At 37.8% G+C, this 18,341-nt stretch overlaps 2 protein-coding genes across 3 annotated transcripts in view; one reads left to right on the forward strand and one right to left on the reverse strand.

Annotated features, from left to right (window-relative positions):
- Window positions 1-910: 910 nt before the first annotated feature.
- On the reverse strand, window positions 911-16,595 carry APIP (APAF1 interacting protein). Of its 2 annotated transcripts, XM_075502457.1 has the most exons (8): window positions 16,360-16,595; window positions 11,606-11,706; window positions 8,463-8,511; window positions 7,001-7,118; window positions 5,774-5,909; window positions 3,214-3,381; window positions 2,903-3,025; window positions 911-1,662 (listed from the first exon to the last, which is right to left on the reverse strand). In XM_075502457.1, the coding sequence occupies exons 1-7, from the start codon at window positions 16,393-16,395 to the stop codon at window positions 2,926-2,928; spliced, it is 708 nt and encodes a 235-aa protein (XP_075358572.1). In that variant the 5' UTR covers window positions 16,396-16,595; the 3' UTR covers window positions 911-1,662; window positions 2,903-2,925. The 2 variants fall into 2 exon arrangements, with proteins under 2 accessions (XP_075358572.1, XP_075358573.1); XM_075502458.1 differs by lacking the exon at window positions 2,903-3,025.
- Window positions 16,596-16,668: 73 nt separating this feature from the next.
- Window positions 16,669-18,341, forward strand: part of PDHX (pyruvate dehydrogenase complex component X) — a 59,930-nt gene continuing 58,257 nt past the window's right edge. Inside the window, exon 1 of the mRNA XM_075502454.1 lies at window positions 16,669-17,131. Coding sequence (XP_075358569.1) covers window positions 16,990-17,131 — 142 coding nt within the window. The 5' untranslated portion in view covers window positions 16,669-16,989. The remainder of the gene's footprint in view (window positions 17,132-18,341) is intronic.

The following is an 18,341-nucleotide window of genomic DNA, read 5'->3' on the forward strand; positions in this document are numbered from 1 at the left end:
TGGTTGATGACAAACTGGCAGCATAGCAGCAACAGCTCTGGTGGCTTCACCAGGCTGTCATGGCACAGGTGACCACATCTGACTGCTTAGAAACAACTGGTACCCAGCAGGTTGGATCACGTCAGTAGGCCCTTGGCTTACACCATGATGCCTCACTGCAAATGAGTTTTGTCGGAGCCCAGTGACAAACTGTTATGTGGGGACACGAATACCCACCAAGCCAAAGCAGGATGTTTTTTGTGTAAGTTCAGCACAACACAATTACCAGTAACTAGAGAGACCAACACCATATGTTGTGCTATAATCAGTAGTCTGACATACATAACTAAAGAAAAGTCAATGCTCATTAATGGGTGAAAAATATAAGAAGTTTCTTCCTGACTTCTTGGTTTAGCAGAATACTTTCCACAGATTTCAGTTCTTTCTGAACTCTTCAGAACATCCACAGCAAATGCCTGTCCACAAGTAGCCGAGTAAGTCTGAATAGTGATCCCCATGAAATGGGGGAAGTGTTGTCTGCCATCTCTGGCTTCAGCCATCTCCTCTTTTGCCCCAGCTCTGGTTCTCTTTGGATCCACCTCTGAGTTGATTCAATGTTTTACCAGTGACTTATTAGGAAACAATATGGTAATTTTCTTCCCCCCTGTCCCGCAGTAGTTTTCTCTTAGGTTGAAGAGTTAATTCACCTCCTGGAAGATCAAAAAAGTGCCAGAGATGATGCAAGGGGAAGTGGTGGGAATGCATGGCCCCTAGCACAAAACAAGGTCAATTGGCGCTTACCCTGTCTCAATTCACCCTTGGGACTACAGTCTCAATACTCAATCAGAAAGTTGGTCAATCAAGGCTTAGACTGATGCCACTGGGGGGGTCATTCCAGGAGATTTTGAAAGAAGACACTAAGATACATAAATATGTGAGACTATATTTTAATGAGCAGTTTGATTAAATCTATCTTAGGCTGGCTAATCATAAAAAGCTGTTTTAAAGTTGTAATAAACAAAATCTTATTGAAAGTGAATGAATTTAAAGAGGTAAAAAACAGATAAGATTCAGAGCAGTCTCTCAGTAACAACTTCCAAATGCAAGCTATAAAATTATGTGTTTCCTACTCATGATAATGACAATTAAGAGCATTTAAAAATATATATGCTACAGGCTTAATTAAAAAAAACCCTTATTAACACGGCATGAATGAATCAACAGTTCAAGCGATGCTTTAAACTTTATACCTAACTTCTAATTAAGGGGGTCATCCTCACGTTTTTCCCAAGAATAAAGGCTACTATAACTTTCAGAAATGGAGACCTAAAACAAGTTAAATGATGTAGCAGCAGAGTAGGATCAACAAATGCAGGTTGTTGAAATATGAATTTTTAAAGCATGCAAACAAAATGTCACATTAGTTCTCCATAGCTTTTTTCAGAATCTTTTTTTGCATCTGAATTTTCATTCCTCCTACTGTAGCATTTGACAGGATTCATAAATAGCAATGATCGTTCAGCATTTTTTTTGTTTTGTTTTAGCTCTCCTTTTCTTCTTGGATGTGTTTAACAGTCAAAACTGACTGCTAACATCTGTCAATCAGCTGAGTATAACTGCATCCCCTTCTGGTTTTAACAGCGTCGAAGTGGAATCTGGAACCCCGGTCATCATGTAAGAAACCTGTATAGGAGAAACAAGATAAAAGTGAAAATATTCTAAAACTAGGTATTTAGTCATAAGAAATACGCAAAGGAATATTAATGCCACTATGTTAGTCCAACCTATTCAACTGCAGGGGCTGAGGAGCAATTTTAGAATGGATCCTGCGGGCCATGAGGTAGCTCTGTGCAGGTGTGGTAGCCAGCGTGTCTTCATCACTGTATACGGTGGCAGCACTCCAAATACCTGTCCACGCAGAGACTCATTTGACAGCATGCCTCCTGTCCCACTGCTTCCTCTTCTACTGTGGGCATAAAGGCTAATGATCCAAGTACCTATCTGTTCTGGGCTCGTGCTGCCTGAGCAGCCATTTGTCATCTCTTCTGATGCAAACGTGGTGAGTGGAGAGGATTATCTGATGGGCCAACTCTGTGCAACAAGTTAGCCTATCCTGCTTCATTAGACCACCACTTTGGCCTAGCAACTCCCTTATAATCTCAATACTGGTATCTTTACATTTGCTTAGATCTTCAGGAAGAAGTGTCCCAGACTCTGAAACGTTACGCTACCACTGTGTTTTGCCATACCGAGCTGTATATTGCTTACGTGAGAATTGTTTCAGGGATCCTTCATGTAAAGTATTGCCTGCTCATATTACCTATGTGCTTCTACTTTAAAATATTTGTTATGAAAACTTTCAAAACATTGATCATTGCTACATTAGAAAACAGAAAGTCATTGTAATTTGCTGTATGAGGGAAACAGGTGACATTAATCAATGAAACTTAATCAAATTGCCACCAGCTATTTCTGCTAAAGGAAATAAAAGAAACAACCCACCATATAAGTAATACCACTGAGACGGACTGAAATCAAACCTGATCCTGCAAGCTGAAGAACAAAAGTCGGTGTTCAGGCATCTCTGTATAGATTAGCCTAGTAAAGGCTGCAGTCTTTTTTCTCTGTTGTTTTTTTCTGGTAATGCTTGATACAATTTAGTTTTAAAAAGCAATTGCACTCCATGCTGTACATAGGAGCTAAAATATGCACAGGACATACTTAACTATTAACACATATGTTTTTGTTGCATTGTGTGGTAAAGGAGCATTATTTCAGGCATAGACACAATTGCAGTGGTAATGGAGCAGAGTGGGGGAGATGTGAAATACTGAAGTTTCCTGAGTGGGAAAGCAGACTGATGTGATGGTGTCATCTGTAGTCTCTCCCTCCAAACAGATCATCTCTACAGATAAATTCACACCTGAATATAAATGTTGTTGTCATTTACAAGATTCCATTTTCTCCTGCTGGATATTTTGAAGGATCTAGCCCATGCTGCTTCATCTGCACTGCGATATCAAACAAGTAATCATAACACTCACACCTAAAATTAAAAGGAAAAAAAAGTGAAATGTAAAGTAAGGATCAAGTCTTACCATGTTTTATGAAAAATTAATAGTTTTCTTCCTTGATCTTTACATCACCAACACAACGTTCTGACTGGACAGCGGTGCATCATTAAGATTTTGAGGTATAATGGCAAAAGATACCATATTCCTAAATTGTACTCACATCGTTTTGGCTTTTTCCCATGTTTCTCCCCATACGTAAACTCCATGACGTCTGACCAACACAGCACAAGAGTCTGGGTATTTTTCCATTGCACGTGCCATTCGTTCCTTGAGATCCTTCTCTTCTGGTGTATTCTCAATAATGGGAACCACTAGTGTATCATCATATCTAAAAGAAAAACGAATGTTCATGTATTTAAAAAAAATGCTGTGCTTGGATGTACGAAGCTTTTCCCTAAGAGGTTTTCCTTTGACTGTGTAAAGATGTTAACAAATTCTCAACACTAGTGATTTTTCACTCTTCTCTTGTGAGTCATGCTGTAACATAAGAACTCTCAGGAACATCTCTCACTCCCAAATGTATGCTATGCTGGCAATACCTGAGCTACACTTGAGGCACAAAAAGAAAATAACACTTTAATGTATTAGGTGTAACTGTTTGTTCACATATCACTTTGTAGTTGGGTCCCTTTACAACTTTTTCAGACTCTCTTCATCCTGTATTGGCATCACCTACAAGCTTTATCTCTGATAAAATTATTTAAAAGAATCACGTCATGAAGAAGGAAATGAAGCTGTTTGCTGGAGAGCAGAAAAAAATTAATTTAGGTAGTCGAAAAAGCCCCTGGAAATAAGATTGTCCTGCTAAGGAGTATAAATAGAAAGTAGAGTCAACACATGAAAAATAAATTCTCTGTGATGGAGTCATTGGTGGGCTATATGTGATCTTAAGAGAGCCTGAGAACCCTAGTTCCTAAGACAAGATGATGCATGTTACTCAGTGGAACTTGCCTAAGAGTTTCTTCTGAAGAAGGACTGGGATATTTGGCATTGTTTGAACCTTAATTAACACTGGCAGAAACTTGTTTAAATAGTTTTAATAAGTCCCCGGTTCAGGTTCAGATTTATCATTGAGATCACATAGATATTTCATGAGTGGATGCTAGTAGTACTTACTTTTATAAAGCACAGAGAGAAAGCAATAGTAAAAATAATACAGCTTGTACTTCAAATCAGATATTCAGAAAATTAAAAAGTCTCATCCCTTACAGTTTTCAATGCTGATGCTTTCCCAAGGAAGTCTATAAAAATAATGAATGAAGAAAATTAAGTGTTTTTTGTAGGTTTACTTTGACTCTTACATATTCTGATCATTAAAATGAGATTTGGGGTGTTTGCTACTTGTGAGGCCAAATGAGCTAAGGGATTGGTTTCCTAGATTCTACTTTCTAATTGGATGTGAGTTTGGAAGCAGGTATAAATACCTTAACTGATTCGTAATCATAATCATAAGCTTTTTATCAAGAACTAATACCTATAAAACCCCAAGAAGACTCTGAATGAGTTAAATACTTGATATCTCTTTAGTTTTATTGAAATATAAGCAGCCTACATTTAGCCAAACCTTCACATAGGATACCTTTCAAAGCTATTTACTACAGAACTAGTTCTCCTTCTACTGAAGTCAAAGGTAAATTCTGGCATCACTATTCTGGCATCACTGGGATCATATTTAGGCCAACAAATTGGCCTAAATTTGATTATCCTATCTGTAGCATTTTCCTGGATAGTTTCCAGAAAAGGTTTATGTATAAATATATATGCTATAAATATATATTGTCATATATATAGAACATATATATAGAATAAATATATATTGTCAATCCCTTTTTTGAAAGATCCTATTCTGTACTATCGAATTTCTTTTGAATTAAATGGGTCATTGAATTCAATGACCACAATACAAATGCTAATGCTGACAAGAAGGTAAAGCTGGCAAGTCAACCAAAACTGAATAAAATATGCCCAGATGTAAAATCACATGCCAGACATATGGCTTGCTCCTTTGCCAAAGGGCAATAGTTAGTTACAAAAATTAACATCCAAAAGTGGAAAGAATTTAGCATTTCAATATTTCATCTAATTGTCACATATTATATAAATGCTGTTTGTGGATCCCAATTCAACACTCTGTGGGTGGAGTCCTCAAAACAAGCCATCACACATAATTTGGAATAACTCAGCACTTACCTCAGAGCTCATCCTTGAAAAGTAATAACATTACCTTTAACGAGCTGTTTATTCTGAATTTTCTTTCAAAGCCTGTCAAGTAAAATCTGAAATCCTCTACTCTCTTAACATGCTCTAAACTAGCACAGGCAGTGATATGTGAAGTCCACCCAAATGTAGTTTGTATGTTATCAATCCAACCTAATGTTAGTTGGCTCCAGTTTCAGTTTAACATTGTACAGATGTGGTAACATCTCTGTTCTTGAGATATTTGTCAGGACATAGCTCTTTATTTGGTTTGTTTCTGTAGCTCAACAGACCACAGTAGCCTTGACATTACAAGATTTTTATCTCAGATCTCTTCCATAGGCTTGAGACCTTCTTAGGGAAAGCCAATGACAGATTTATTCCAGAGGTCTTTTTACTTTTTATTCCTAATACTTTATATTACACACTTTAATGCACATAACTCAAATGACTTGTCATCTATTTATATTGCTGAAAACAAATTATCAAATAGCATGCCTCTTTTCTTAAATATAGAGAAGTACCGGTAATAGCCTCCTGAAGTACACTTCTGGATTCCTTTTATCATCTCCTGATGGGTAATACTGAACTCACTCCCTGGGTAAAGAAGGGTAGCCATAACAGCAGCCTTGGAATGAGTATGGATCACTGCACCTGCCCCTAAGAACAGAAAAGGAAGAAAAACATATATTTTCAGAATTAATTTTAAAATGTGTGTACTAAGAAAATTTTATTCACATACTTGATTAATTTCCCTTGGCTAGGCATCTTAGCAAATGGTGATCTACTGTATTAGAGGAGAAAATATACAGCAACCTAATAAAGGTATGAGATAATTACTCATCTATAAAGGATAATTATGGATTGTCTTAGGACACCAGTGTTAACTTTTAGTTAACAACAAATTCCAGGAGAGAAATTACTTGCAGAAATTCAAGGAGAAACACTACTTGTATATTTCTTTACATACTGCAATGACTGAAACACTCTATCAATTTTATCAGAGTTCTGAGATTCTAAAGAATTCCCAAACTTGTTTGAGAGACGAAAGTTTAAAGACTTTTACTTTCTTTTTATGCTCTTCTTTGATTACCCACTGGTTCTCTGAAAAAATATTTATTGTTATCTTATTCTGTCATGATGGAAAGATAGGTAGACAATATTTACAATTTACTTATAAAGTTGCAATGTTGCCAAAAATATGAAATGAGTTTTCCTCAGGTACACATGTAAGCTTCTTGTGCAGGAAGATCAGAAGAGACTCCCTAAATCCTTTCTAAACAGATGTAAATCTTACACAACAACAAAAGCTCTCTATTACTGTCCACCTGCAAAAGAAAAGTTTCATTCTTTTTTCACCTATCCATAATTTAGAACCTTTGATCACAGATAATGGTTGTAAAAGGATCTAAAATGTAGTTGCTGAATAGGCAAAACTACTGGTATAAAACTGCTGTAAATCCCCCAGCTCCTCCCACAACCTACTAATATACTGCACTAAAAATTAGTGCTGAAAAGATGATCACAGGTATAGGTACATGAGAAGATTAAAATGTAAATGACACTCATAGGATGTTACCACGGATTACCTTCCATTGTATATATTGCTTTTCAAATAAATTTATTTTATAGTTTCATGTTTATTTCACTGTAACTACCATGTATAAAGAATATGGTATTGAATTTCAATTTTGTGGATATGTATACACAGTGTTTCAGTCATTGCTGAACTAAAAACATTTGGTACGCACCTCTCATAGTGTAGGCATTCATAAAAAGAGGCGTGCACTGGCTTTTCTTTAGTTTCTTGTGTGGTGGAGGACCACTGATGTCCTGTTCATTCATGTCACAAACAAACATATCTTCTGGCTGTAAGAAAGAAGAAATTATTTTGACCTGTGATGACCCAAACAGTTTTGTTTTCCTTCTAGGGAGACAAATATATACACTGTATATTTAATATAGAATGTGATTTTAACTTTGTAAAAATGCTATAATGCACTGCATTTATTCTATCTTCTAATACTACTTACTGACATTGTGTAATGTGAATTAGTATTAGGTATTCTTTTAATTCAGACTGCTGCCAAGCAGATATTTGTAAAACTAAGATTTTCTCAGAAAGCAGACAGCTTGTATCTAAATAACAGACAATAGATCAAAAGGAAAAGAAGTAACTGATTCAAAAAGAGAAATGTAGACGTACTCTTCCTTTCCCCCTTAAAGAACCAACAAAGGACATGAATTAAACCTACATATAATACATTTAACTTGTAGAACTATTTCTTTAAACATTGCTTTTAGTAGCTTTACATGAATGTTACCTTTGCCCCAATCAACTACTCATAATAGCACAAAGAATTGTTCAGGGCAGCAATAAAACTTTCTTCTTTAATGTTATTTTAAAAATGAGCAGGAAATACAGTTGCAAGAGATTTCCTTACTCACTGTGCTCAATCCACTGCTACTGCTAGCAAAGAACAGACCATCAGGGTCTTGCCATGTTATGCCTTTGCCTGCTTTACTTGCTAACATCCTCAGCCAGCACTGCTGCGAAACCCCAAGTTTCTATCAGTGAAGAGATTCCTTTCATTTCTCATTGCATTTACCCTCAGATCCATAAAACAACAAATCCTTTCCACATATTATTCTATTCTGGGGGAGTTCCTGCTGTCATAGAATAGTTATCATTTACCATTCTCCCCTCTCCTTATATTTTCGGGGTTTTTTGGAAAGGAGACAGACAAGGTCACCTTTTCATGGGGAGAGCCCACCTATTTACTGAGAATATCAAGACAAAGATTTGTAATCACTCAAATGAAAATAAATAAAGATGAGGTGTTAATGCTTAATTACATATGTGCCACAGTAACCTGAAACTGTAGCCAGACAGCTATAAAGTCATTCAAGCTTGACAAAGAATAAAGCTGGACTTGAGTAATGTTGGAATCTCACAGTCTTCTGTGTTAATTTAAAGCAAAGAGATCATCAAGACTAATCTACACTGGCCACTGAAACACATGTTGGTTTGCTATGCTAGTGGAGTACTGGGCGAAATCCTCAGTTGTTTCAATAAGGCAGTCAGTAAACAGTTCAATAAACAGTTTCAATAAACAGTTTCTAACTTTACGTAAGGAAAAATGAAACTCTAAACAAAGGTACTTTCATCCATGTCAAGATGAGCTCTGAGGTTAAAAATACAGTTCAACATACCTGTATTCTTTCCTTTTGGACTCCTGAAGGAGCAATGTAGATTTCATTCCTAAGAAAAGTTACAGACAAGGAAAATCAATAAACACAGGGTTGTTCAACTGCATGGGCATTAGAGCTCTTGATCCACTGAAAAGGAAATAGCAAATCTAGCCCCTCATAATTTAATAATCTTCTTGCTCCTTCCACAGACTGACATGTAAATGGTTTTCAAAATAGAACCAAATCATACAAGGGCATATGAAATCTCTTAAGTTGCAGGGGTGTGAAACTGTACTTTCAACTTGACAAGAGATCTGAAACACATGTAAGAAGTGCAGCTTTATTTTTCCTGCAAAGAAAAACACGCAGCCTCCCCCTGCAATAATTCCAAACTCAAATCCCCAGAATTCAGAATAAAAATGGAACAAGAGAAATTGCAAGCAGATACTGATCTATGACAAAACAGGTGACAAAACTATTACTTAAAAATCCACAGACTACCTATAAACAATATTAATTACCTGTAGTATTCCACAATGTAAACACTTTTGGTTTTTGTTATAACTGTGTAGTTTAGGTTTTTAATGCACTTATATTTTTATTTGTATTGATAAAAAGATAACACTAATTCAATGCAATTAAATGACTGAAATTCAAATAGAGGTGCATCACTTCTTGCAAGGTTTACATGAACAAAGATTATAAAAAATTGATTTAAATTAAAATGTTTTTAAGATGCTATCTGAAATATTTTCAATAATAGCAAAAAAAAATCAGACACTCTCTCTCAATTGTTATCAGTATTCGGTTTCAACAGGAACATACTAAATTCAGGAGCAGAGAGACATCTAGTGAATAATTAGTCAAGTTACAGATACATTTCCTAAGGACCACAAGATGTTTATATTTCTGGACAAGAGCTCTTAGAAGAGCAACGAAGCTAGTGAAGGATCTAATGAACAAGTCTTATAAGGAGTGGCTGAGGGAACAGGGGTTATTTGGTCTGGAGAAAAGGAGGCTGAGGGGAGACCTTATTACTCTCTACAAGTACCTTAAAGGAGGTTGTAGACAGGTGGGTGTTGGTCTCTTCTTTGAAGTAGCAAGTGATAGGATGAAAGGAAATGGCCTCAAGTTGTGCCAGGGGAGGTTTAGATTGGATATTAGGAAAAATTTCTTCACTGAAAGGGTGGTCAAGCATTGGAACAGGCTGCCCAGGGAAGTGGTTGAGTCACCATCCCTGGAGGTATTTAAAAGATGTTTAGGCATGGCGCTTAGGGACATGGTTTAGTGGTGAACGTGGCAGTGTTGGGTTTATGGTTGGACTCGATGATCTTAAAGGTCTTTTCCAACCTAAATGATTCTATGATTCTATGACTCTAACTCTTCCAAAAATACAACTCTTAGGATGATGTGCTCTTCATAGCGGTAAAACAGCTGTGAAGCACAGCAAAATGTGGCTTTATCCCATTTGTAACTTTTAACATTCATGAATTAACACTGCCAACATTGCATTAATTTAGTTTTAATTCCTTTGCATGAGCAAGATGATTGAGAGCGCTACATATCAAGAAATCAGGTGGTAATTCGGTTACTAATGAAAGACATGCATTTTTTCTTGAAACAAATATTTTTCTTTTTTAGAAATTAATCACAAAGGGAAAATCTGATGATGATGAGCCTTTGAAATACAGAACACCTAACAAAGAATTCTAGATCAATTTTTAATATGCTATCCCATGTCCAAATTGGCATTTTTATTCTGAGTAGTTGGTACAAACTGCCAGTGAGTAATGCTGATTAGGATTAGCTGGTAAAACCAGTTGCTAGAATTTCAATCAAATTTCAATTGTTCTTTCACTATTTATTTCCTATGTAACAATTCTAAGCTAGTCTGATCTCTGCCTCGTAGCTATTAATTTTGAAACATAGCTACTCTTACTGTAGGTATAAAACAGTACAGCCACACAGATTACTATTCCTAGATCATGTACAACATTGGTACCAACTCAAACATGTATTTTGGTGTAGTCTGAGCAACCAAGTTATAGAACTGCTGAGGAAAACTGTCCTACTATGTTAGTGTATTCTCTGTTGACACCATTTGCCTTGCCACAACCAACATGAATTGCACTGAAATGATGAAGAAAATAGGGTATATTTAGCTATTGATGAGAAATTAGTGCTAGAAAGATCTTTCCATAGACGAAGAACTTAAAAAACAAGAATTAACCCTCTTGTCATTCCCCTCATTATTATTATTGCTGTTGCTTTGCTTGCAAAATCAAGCAGCGAAGTGAAATGACCTGCACAAAGCCATTAGAACAGCACAAATATTACCATTTAGAGCCTTTACTTCATCTCTCTCTCTCTCTCTCTCTCATAAATTTGAATAGCAATAGCTGTTTGTGTCTGCATGCAAGTGTACGTCAGAAAAATGAGAGGTCAGACACTTTCAAGTTAGAGTGTCACAACACCCTGTGACCGGGGACAGAATCGCAGGCATTGTGCAAGGTGTTTTGCAGAATGAGGACTTCTCTTTTGTCAGTGGCCACTGAGAGGAGCTCTGTATCCATTAAAAGCTTGGAAAGTATGGCTAGCGAGCACATTGAAAAGCGAAGTGGTGCTCCTTAGATAGTGGATGCACACCAAAAATTGTTTTGCTGATAACCTGTCCTGCTTTAATTATATGTTAAGAGTATCTGTTTAGAAATTACCTCAGTAGAACAGTAATTTCCTTCTTAAAGGAAATGTCTTGCCTGCAAAATGTCTAGGGTGGGATTCATCTCATCTAACCACAGGCATTTGAAAGCCATGTGCCCGGCGTAACCCACTCTAAATTCCATAATCAATGAAATAAAAAGGGGGAATGCATTGTTCCTTAAAGACAATTCATCTACCTTAAACAAAGATAGGAAAACGACAGAAAAAAGTCACTCTCTGAAGCTGGGTCTCTCCCTTGAAGGGAGTGCAATGATTAATTCAGACTAGCCACCTCCCTTCTATATGGTTAAATCTGGCGTAGTGTTCATTTCCCCCTCTACCTTCTTGCTCATTCTTGACTTTCAAACATTTTTCGTGGAACTGAAATGCCCTCACCAACTACTAAACACAGCCACCCTCTCGCTCTCTAACCATCATGTTCTTTCTCTTCCATCTTTACTTACCCATGTTTCAAGCTGATTCCTCCACCAGTTCCTGTTACCCAACCTAAACCATAAAACAGTCTACAAAGCTCTGGGATAAGATTTCTTGGATGTAACTTCTCCTAAAAATAAATTAAAGAAATAAATTAAAAATGATCAGAAACATCACAAACCTAAGAATTTCAATTCTGAAATTGAGTTTAAAGGGGTAGTACTTTCATACTGCAGTACCACAGTCTAATATATGCTTATGAACTTCAGCTACAAAATGACTGCATGTTTGCACAATGCCCTTTACACTTTGCAGGGGCCATTCACACCTTGAAACAAACAAACAAAACCCCCAAATAAAATGCATGTCTGATTTAACCTTCACAGGAAAGGTCTCATCTCAAATTTATTCGAGTGCAGTGGCCCACAGGTATTACACCAGCAAGATTAAGTCATAGACTATTGCCATAAAAAAAGAAAAATAAATGCATCTAACATTATCCATTTTGAAAAGCTCAACTAATAACTTTTCCCATTGAATCAGTTTTCTATAGGTTTATTTTGCTTGATTTACAAATTTCAGTAGAACAGACTTTATAAGTTCTGTCAAATAATATATTTTTACATAGCAGTCAAAAATACCATAGAAAACAGAGGCAAATTATTTGATGAACTTCACATTCCTACATTTTTACAATGTGAGGTGACCTTACATGCAGTTTAGCCAGAAGGCAAATTGCACTATTTTAATATTTCTTTCAGAAGGAAAAAAGTTCTTAGATTTTTCCACATTCCATTGTTTATTACATCAATAAATATATCTATATCTATCTATTAACCAAAGGTATCTGTAGTGTCAGAGATTAATTCATAGTTAATCTAAACCAGAATGGCTTTACAGTACAAGCCAAAACTATTTATTGGAAATCCTAAGCATTACTCTGCACTGAACATATAAAACTTAAGAAAGCTGTAACAGGTAGCAGTCTTTGATAAGCGAGTACTACATTGGAAAACTAAAAAATTTGAATGTTAGAATCATTTACGTGAGAAATATAATCAGTATACACAGAGAAAACTGTGAGATGCTACTTTAATTCATGCTGTGTGCTTGAATTTATGCATTTGCATGTTGTCTTGAGTATTTCTTTCAGCTTATGTGAGAGAATAAAAAGCCAAAGTCTTCCTCCATTTACCAGTGTAAAAATAAAAATCGTATGTGCTTTCACAAAGATCCTGATACAACTGAACCCATCAAGTAAGGAATTAAACAATAGAGAAACAGAGCAGTAATTTTATTTACGTCAATTTATCTCCCTGGGATGGGGCAAGATTTCCATCTGTATTACCACAGTAATACAGCTGGTTTTGTTTCTTATATGGATGTGTGACAGAAATCAGCAATTAAGCATAACAGATGTGCTCCTTGCATTATTTTCAACAGAAAAATTGATTAGTTTTAGGAAGGCTAAACCCTTAGGTCACCAAATACAGTCCCCTGCTACTGCAGCCAACTCTCACATAATTCTTTTTATATATGCATTAAGCCTGATCAGTACTTCAAACTTCAACTTAATAGTGTTGCACCATATTCTTTAATGGCACTTGTTTCTGAAGCACTTTAAAGTACTGGGATTCAGTTCAGATGGTATTCCTGCCTGCTCTGATTTTGTTTCTATTATTTACAGTCTCTTCTAATATATTAAAAAATCATCTGTTTATTCATTTCAAGTGATAGAAACAAGACTCTAACCAGCACTCCTAGAAACTTATGTAAAAAGTTAAGATTTTTAAAGGACCATGAACCTCATCTGTTCACATTACCTGAAACAAACAGAACAGCATGTACAAGAGTACATGAAGGAAAAAGACCCCAGACCAAATAAGCAAACATTTTTACTGCATTTACAGTGAAAAAAATCTGAAATCTTCCCCATTCACACAGCTGAAAATGAAACTTCCAGCTCTTCGCCACCGAAAATAGTAATATACATCAAGTATACTCTACGTAAACATTCCTCAAATACTAATGACTCTGAAATGTACTGTGAATCTGAAAATATTAATGCATGTGTCGTATGTTTACAAATACAAAACAAGCGCATAGTATGTATAAATTATGGGTCCCCGTTTTGTTGTTCTGATTTACTTATAGAGAATTAATGGCTGTACATATTTTTTATCTATTCACCTGTCACAAAACTGAGTCCCACAGTATTTTGTTTTGACTCTTATTCAAAATGACATCACTGTCTATTTCTAACCTATGCACTACATCGCTATTTTTCATTTCAAAGACAAATTATGTGTCTTCTACTTTTGATGGGATAAGCTTCTATTAAACAGGTTTACATTGTTATTATTTATTGAATGTACACAGCTGTAAAAACCCCTAGATTATACCACTCCTACCGTTGTTGCATATTTTCCCTGTTTGATGAATATAGATATTTACTGCAAAATTTATATTCATGGGAGAACATGAGTGCTTTTCACCACTTTAAATCATTAAAAATAATTTTTAGAAGTTCAAATTCAGAAGCTACTTTCATCAAGAACATATGAAAATAAACATAATCAAGGAATTTTGACTATTTTTCTGAAAAATTCCAGGATTATAAATCAATCCTCAGAGTTTAACAGTATTTTTCCAGGATCAGTGGATACTGATTATAAACATAAACTAGCTAAACAAAAATATTACTGTATTTCATGTTGATAATAAAAGTGACAGTTGTTTCCATAATTAAAAAGGGTACTTGCTGTAATAAGCCTGGGAGTAAACATCGGTGAAAACAGTAGGCAACTTAACAGGATTACTCTTTGTCAAATCCCAATTAACAGTACTTTTAAATTTGATTTTTAAGTTGAAGTACAGATGTCATTGCTTATCTCTTCCTTCATATCTCCAACTCAGGATCTGGCCCACTAGTTTTCTGATACAGCTAACATGAACAATTTAGCTTCTTTTGCTGCTATGCTATTACCATCTTAGCTTAAGTTTCTACATGCTGTTAGGTATAAAGGACAACTCCACAAATTTCCATTAACTAAAAGAAGTGACTAATTTTTCAATCCATTAAATTATTCTTTTGAAAACAAATTTGCTGGTAAACTTCTAAACAGAACCTGACTGAAAGTATTCACTGAAAATTTAGACTATTTCTAGCAGTCAAAGCTTTTTAAAAAATTACTGTATTCTGCAAGACTGTGGTTGCTCAAACAAAATTAGCTTTTTCCTATTTTATTCCAATTACTGTACCTAATATGATTTAAAAAAACAAAATAAAACAAACCCACCCGCCCAACCCCAAAATCCAGAACACAATGTGGATCTAATATAATGGAATAATGGAATAATATAATGGAATAATACAATGGAAATCAAGGTGGACCCAGGCTACTTGTGGAACAAACACATTTGTAAAGGTTTTGGGGATAATTTTCAAAAGGTGTAAAACTGAACTACAATGCGGATATTTTAAGATATTATAGTAAATAAACAGTGCCTGAAATATGTATCTCCCTTTCATAGATTGCTTAGAAATCATATATTTTCCTCAGAAATATGCACAGACTGCACAGATGAAATCATACTGTTGATATTTCATACTGACATGTAGTAAATCATGATGAGGTTTCTCTGAATAGCCGTGTAGTGATAAGTCTGATGTAGTAAAACAGATTTGTGCTATACTGTATACATAAAGTGAGAAAAGTACCATCAATAAGCTGGTAGATTTTTGTTTAAAATGTGTCTTTAGCATAGAAACGGACCAAATAAACCTAAATAGCAAAAATAATGCCATGATCCTTTAAAAAAGTTTATTTTCTGCAACACCTTCAGCACCATACTAGGATTCTATAATGCAAAAGGGAGGTTTTTTAGGTCTGAAAAAGAAATAATTGTAAGGAAGAGATAGGAAAGCAATGTGGTGAGGATTCCTACTCTGCTTAAAAGCCTCAGACTGGCAATTTTTATAGCATACAGATCTCCAACTGAAATGGATCATTTATAGTGTGCCTTTTTTATGTTTTGAATTTTTTTTAATTGCAGCAATCAGAAGCTTTAATAGTTTGGTTTTTTTTTCAAAAATGACAAGTGATTACCTGCTCTACTGCTCAGCTTAGTCACTTATGCCCATGAAAGGACATTTCCAGAAGAAACGTTCTTTTAGCAGCAGGAACCCACACTGGGGTGTGTGTGTGTGTGTTATTCTGTTAACACCCACATAATAAAGAGAACAAAAGCAAAAAATAAGTAGCACATACCAAAACTGGTAGGCAGGTAGTTACTTAGTACCAATACCTTTGCTGAAACATTAAGAAAAAAGTGCTATTGTCACTGTTCTCTCCCCCCACCCCGATACCACAGTGACTCTGAAGTTGAAGACCGAGTGATCCCCGATGGTCTACAGTAAGACCGTAAGACTTAAGCAAAGGGGAACAGGGGTTTTGTGAGCCCCTCAAGATCATCTCCTGGCCCTTAGAATCACAGCAAGCAGAGGCTTTATTTAATGCAGCTCCTCTGAACAGACAGATCACATGCATTTTGTTGCAGTTGTTACAAGGGGCTGCACGCCACAGGAAATGCTTCCAGTTAGTGTTGGACTGCAGGCAGGGGGTGGCCGACCCACATCGCGTGCCGCCGGGCTGCTTAAAGGGGACGCTGCCGGGACGAGGCGTGCGCGCCCGCCCCGCTGCCAAGCCCTGCGCCCCTTTAAAGTCCACGCGGCCTCAGGGGCAGGCGCCGCGTGCGGGGTCTTCGCGTGGCCCCTCGTTACCTGCGCCGCGTCGTGGTCGTTGGCAGCCGCCGCCATGTTGCCAGTCGGACGGCGAGTGCGGGGGTCCTTCCTTGGGGGCTTCTTTCGGGGACCGCGCGGGCGCTTGCAGACAGCTTGCCTACCCCTGCCCTACCCCCGGCGGTGGGGCATCGACCCGAGCGACACCCTAACGGGCAGCGCGGGCCCTGCCCCGGGGCGAAGGCAGACTGGCCGGGGTGGGAGGGAGAGACCAGCTCCCCACCCCTCCCCCAGGTCGGGAGGGCAGGAAAGGACCAGTGGCGGGAGTAGCTGGAGAGGAGATGCGGGCGCACCCTGGGGGTGGACAGGCAGGCGGGGCTGAGAGAGGTGCAGGTGCGTCCGTGGTAGCCATTTGCTCGTACCTGGGGCGATAGAGGCAGTCGGGTTCGAGCAGGCGAGAGGCTGAGCGCCCACGGCTGGTGGTGCGAGAGGGCTTGCTGCTGTGCCAGGTACAGGCAGGTGGCCAGCGGTAGGGCAGGGAGCGTTGGTGAAGCCGCTCCTCCGCGCTGAGGCGGATTGGCCGCGGGGTGGAGAGCGTGCCGCTTTTTTTCCTGCTCAGGCAGTGAGAGAGACAGCCCCGGCGCTGGGGAGGGCAGGGAAGCGAGAAGCAAGATGGCAGCTTCCTTGTGGCTGAGCTGCGGCAGTAAGGGGGTGGCGAGGTGGCTGCTGGGGGGGCGGCTAGCTCTGGGCGCTGGCGTGTCTTTCCCTGCTCGAGGAGGCTGGAGGCATCTGCACGGTACCCGAGAGCTACTGGGTGAGTGATGGGCTGGATCCTGCACTCTTTGTTGTTAGTCGGGTGTCTGTGCTGTTGGCCTGCTGCAGGTGTGTGTGGAGGAGCTGCTGTGTTAAGTAAGGGATGAGGGTAGGTGGTGCTGGGGAAGTAAAGGCTGTGTGAGGTGGTGGGGAAGCGGGAGTACCTGGTGTTACCAGGTAGGTGTGTAGGGTGGCAAGGCTGAGCAGGGCCGTTGGTGTACTGAGCAGGAGAGGCGTACGTGAGTAGCAATGACCGATTGGTGAGTGGATGAGAGGCTATGGAGATAGGTTAGTTTGGCAGGGTGCTGTTTGGTTTGGTCTCTGGAAGTACATCAGGAAGAGTGTGGGCTGATGGGAGAAAATTCGGAGAGAGGCATGAGAATTATTAAAGGTCTAGAAAATGTGATCACTGAGAAAAAAATGAAGGAATTTGAGTCTAGAGAGGAAAACAGATTGATGGGAGATTAGGCCTTCAAATATGTAAATATTCTGTTGTGGATAAGGAAAAAAGTGCTTATAATTGAAAATAGTTGAGTGTTTTCTAGGTGTAAGTATAGTTAAGTACTGAAAGACAGTTTTTGGTGGTGGTTCCCCCCCCCCCAATGTTTGGAGATTCCACCACTTCTCTGTCATCTTTTTATTCTGCATTTTGAATGAACTAGAACATATTCTACTATGTTTCAAGTAGCTGGAGAAGGACATGGAAACTATATTTTATGTAAATTTTTTTTAATGGAGAAATGGAGTTTGAATTTATTAATTGGATGTCTAGCATACATTGCTACATGGAAGTCAACCTATGAGGTTCTGGCAACAGCCCTTCAAGATACTTTTTCTCTTCTCAGGAGTTTGTTGTTACAGAATTACCACACAGATCTTCTACTTACCTTCCATATTTTCCTTCGTCTCTAAGAGATGTGGGAAGAGTTTTGGATGCCCAAATGAAATGTGATCTCTTCTTTCCATACTTGATCTGTTAGTTACAACTTGTAAAACATGTAAACAATAATCAGGTGCATTGATATTAACTACTGGTGTGATACTGAGCTTAAAATACCCAAACTCTTTGTTTTTTAATTGCACTTATAAAGTAGTGAGCTCTTGCTAACCTTGTGTAATAAAACTATGTGCATTTCACAATAAAACTCAGCAGTAGTTGTTTAGAGACTTGTTAATCATTGTGGTTTTAGATCCCAGTATACCCTTTTTTC

The sequence above is a fragment of the Mycteria americana genome, chromosome 5 (genome assembly GCF_035582795.1).
Source record: "Mycteria americana isolate JAX WOST 10 ecotype Jacksonville Zoo and Gardens chromosome 5, USCA_MyAme_1.0, whole genome shotgun sequence".
Lineage (NCBI taxonomy): Eukaryota > Metazoa > Chordata > Aves > Ciconiiformes > Ciconiidae > Mycteria > Mycteria americana.

Bases quoted from the DNA above. Each gene is read 5' to 3' on its own strand.
- APIP (XM_075502457.1), bottom strand. From the start codon at position 16,395: ATGGCGGCGGCTGCCAACGACCACGACGCGGCGCAG. The intron at 7,119-8,462 runs GTATGTTGAACT...TCTTTCTTACAG, and splicing joins TCCAAAAGGAAAGAATACAG to CCAGAAGATATGTTTGTTTG. The intron at 3,026-3,213 runs GTGAGTACAATT...TTTTAATTTTAG, and splicing joins TGGGAAAAAGCCAAAACGAT to GTGTGAGTGTTATGATTACT.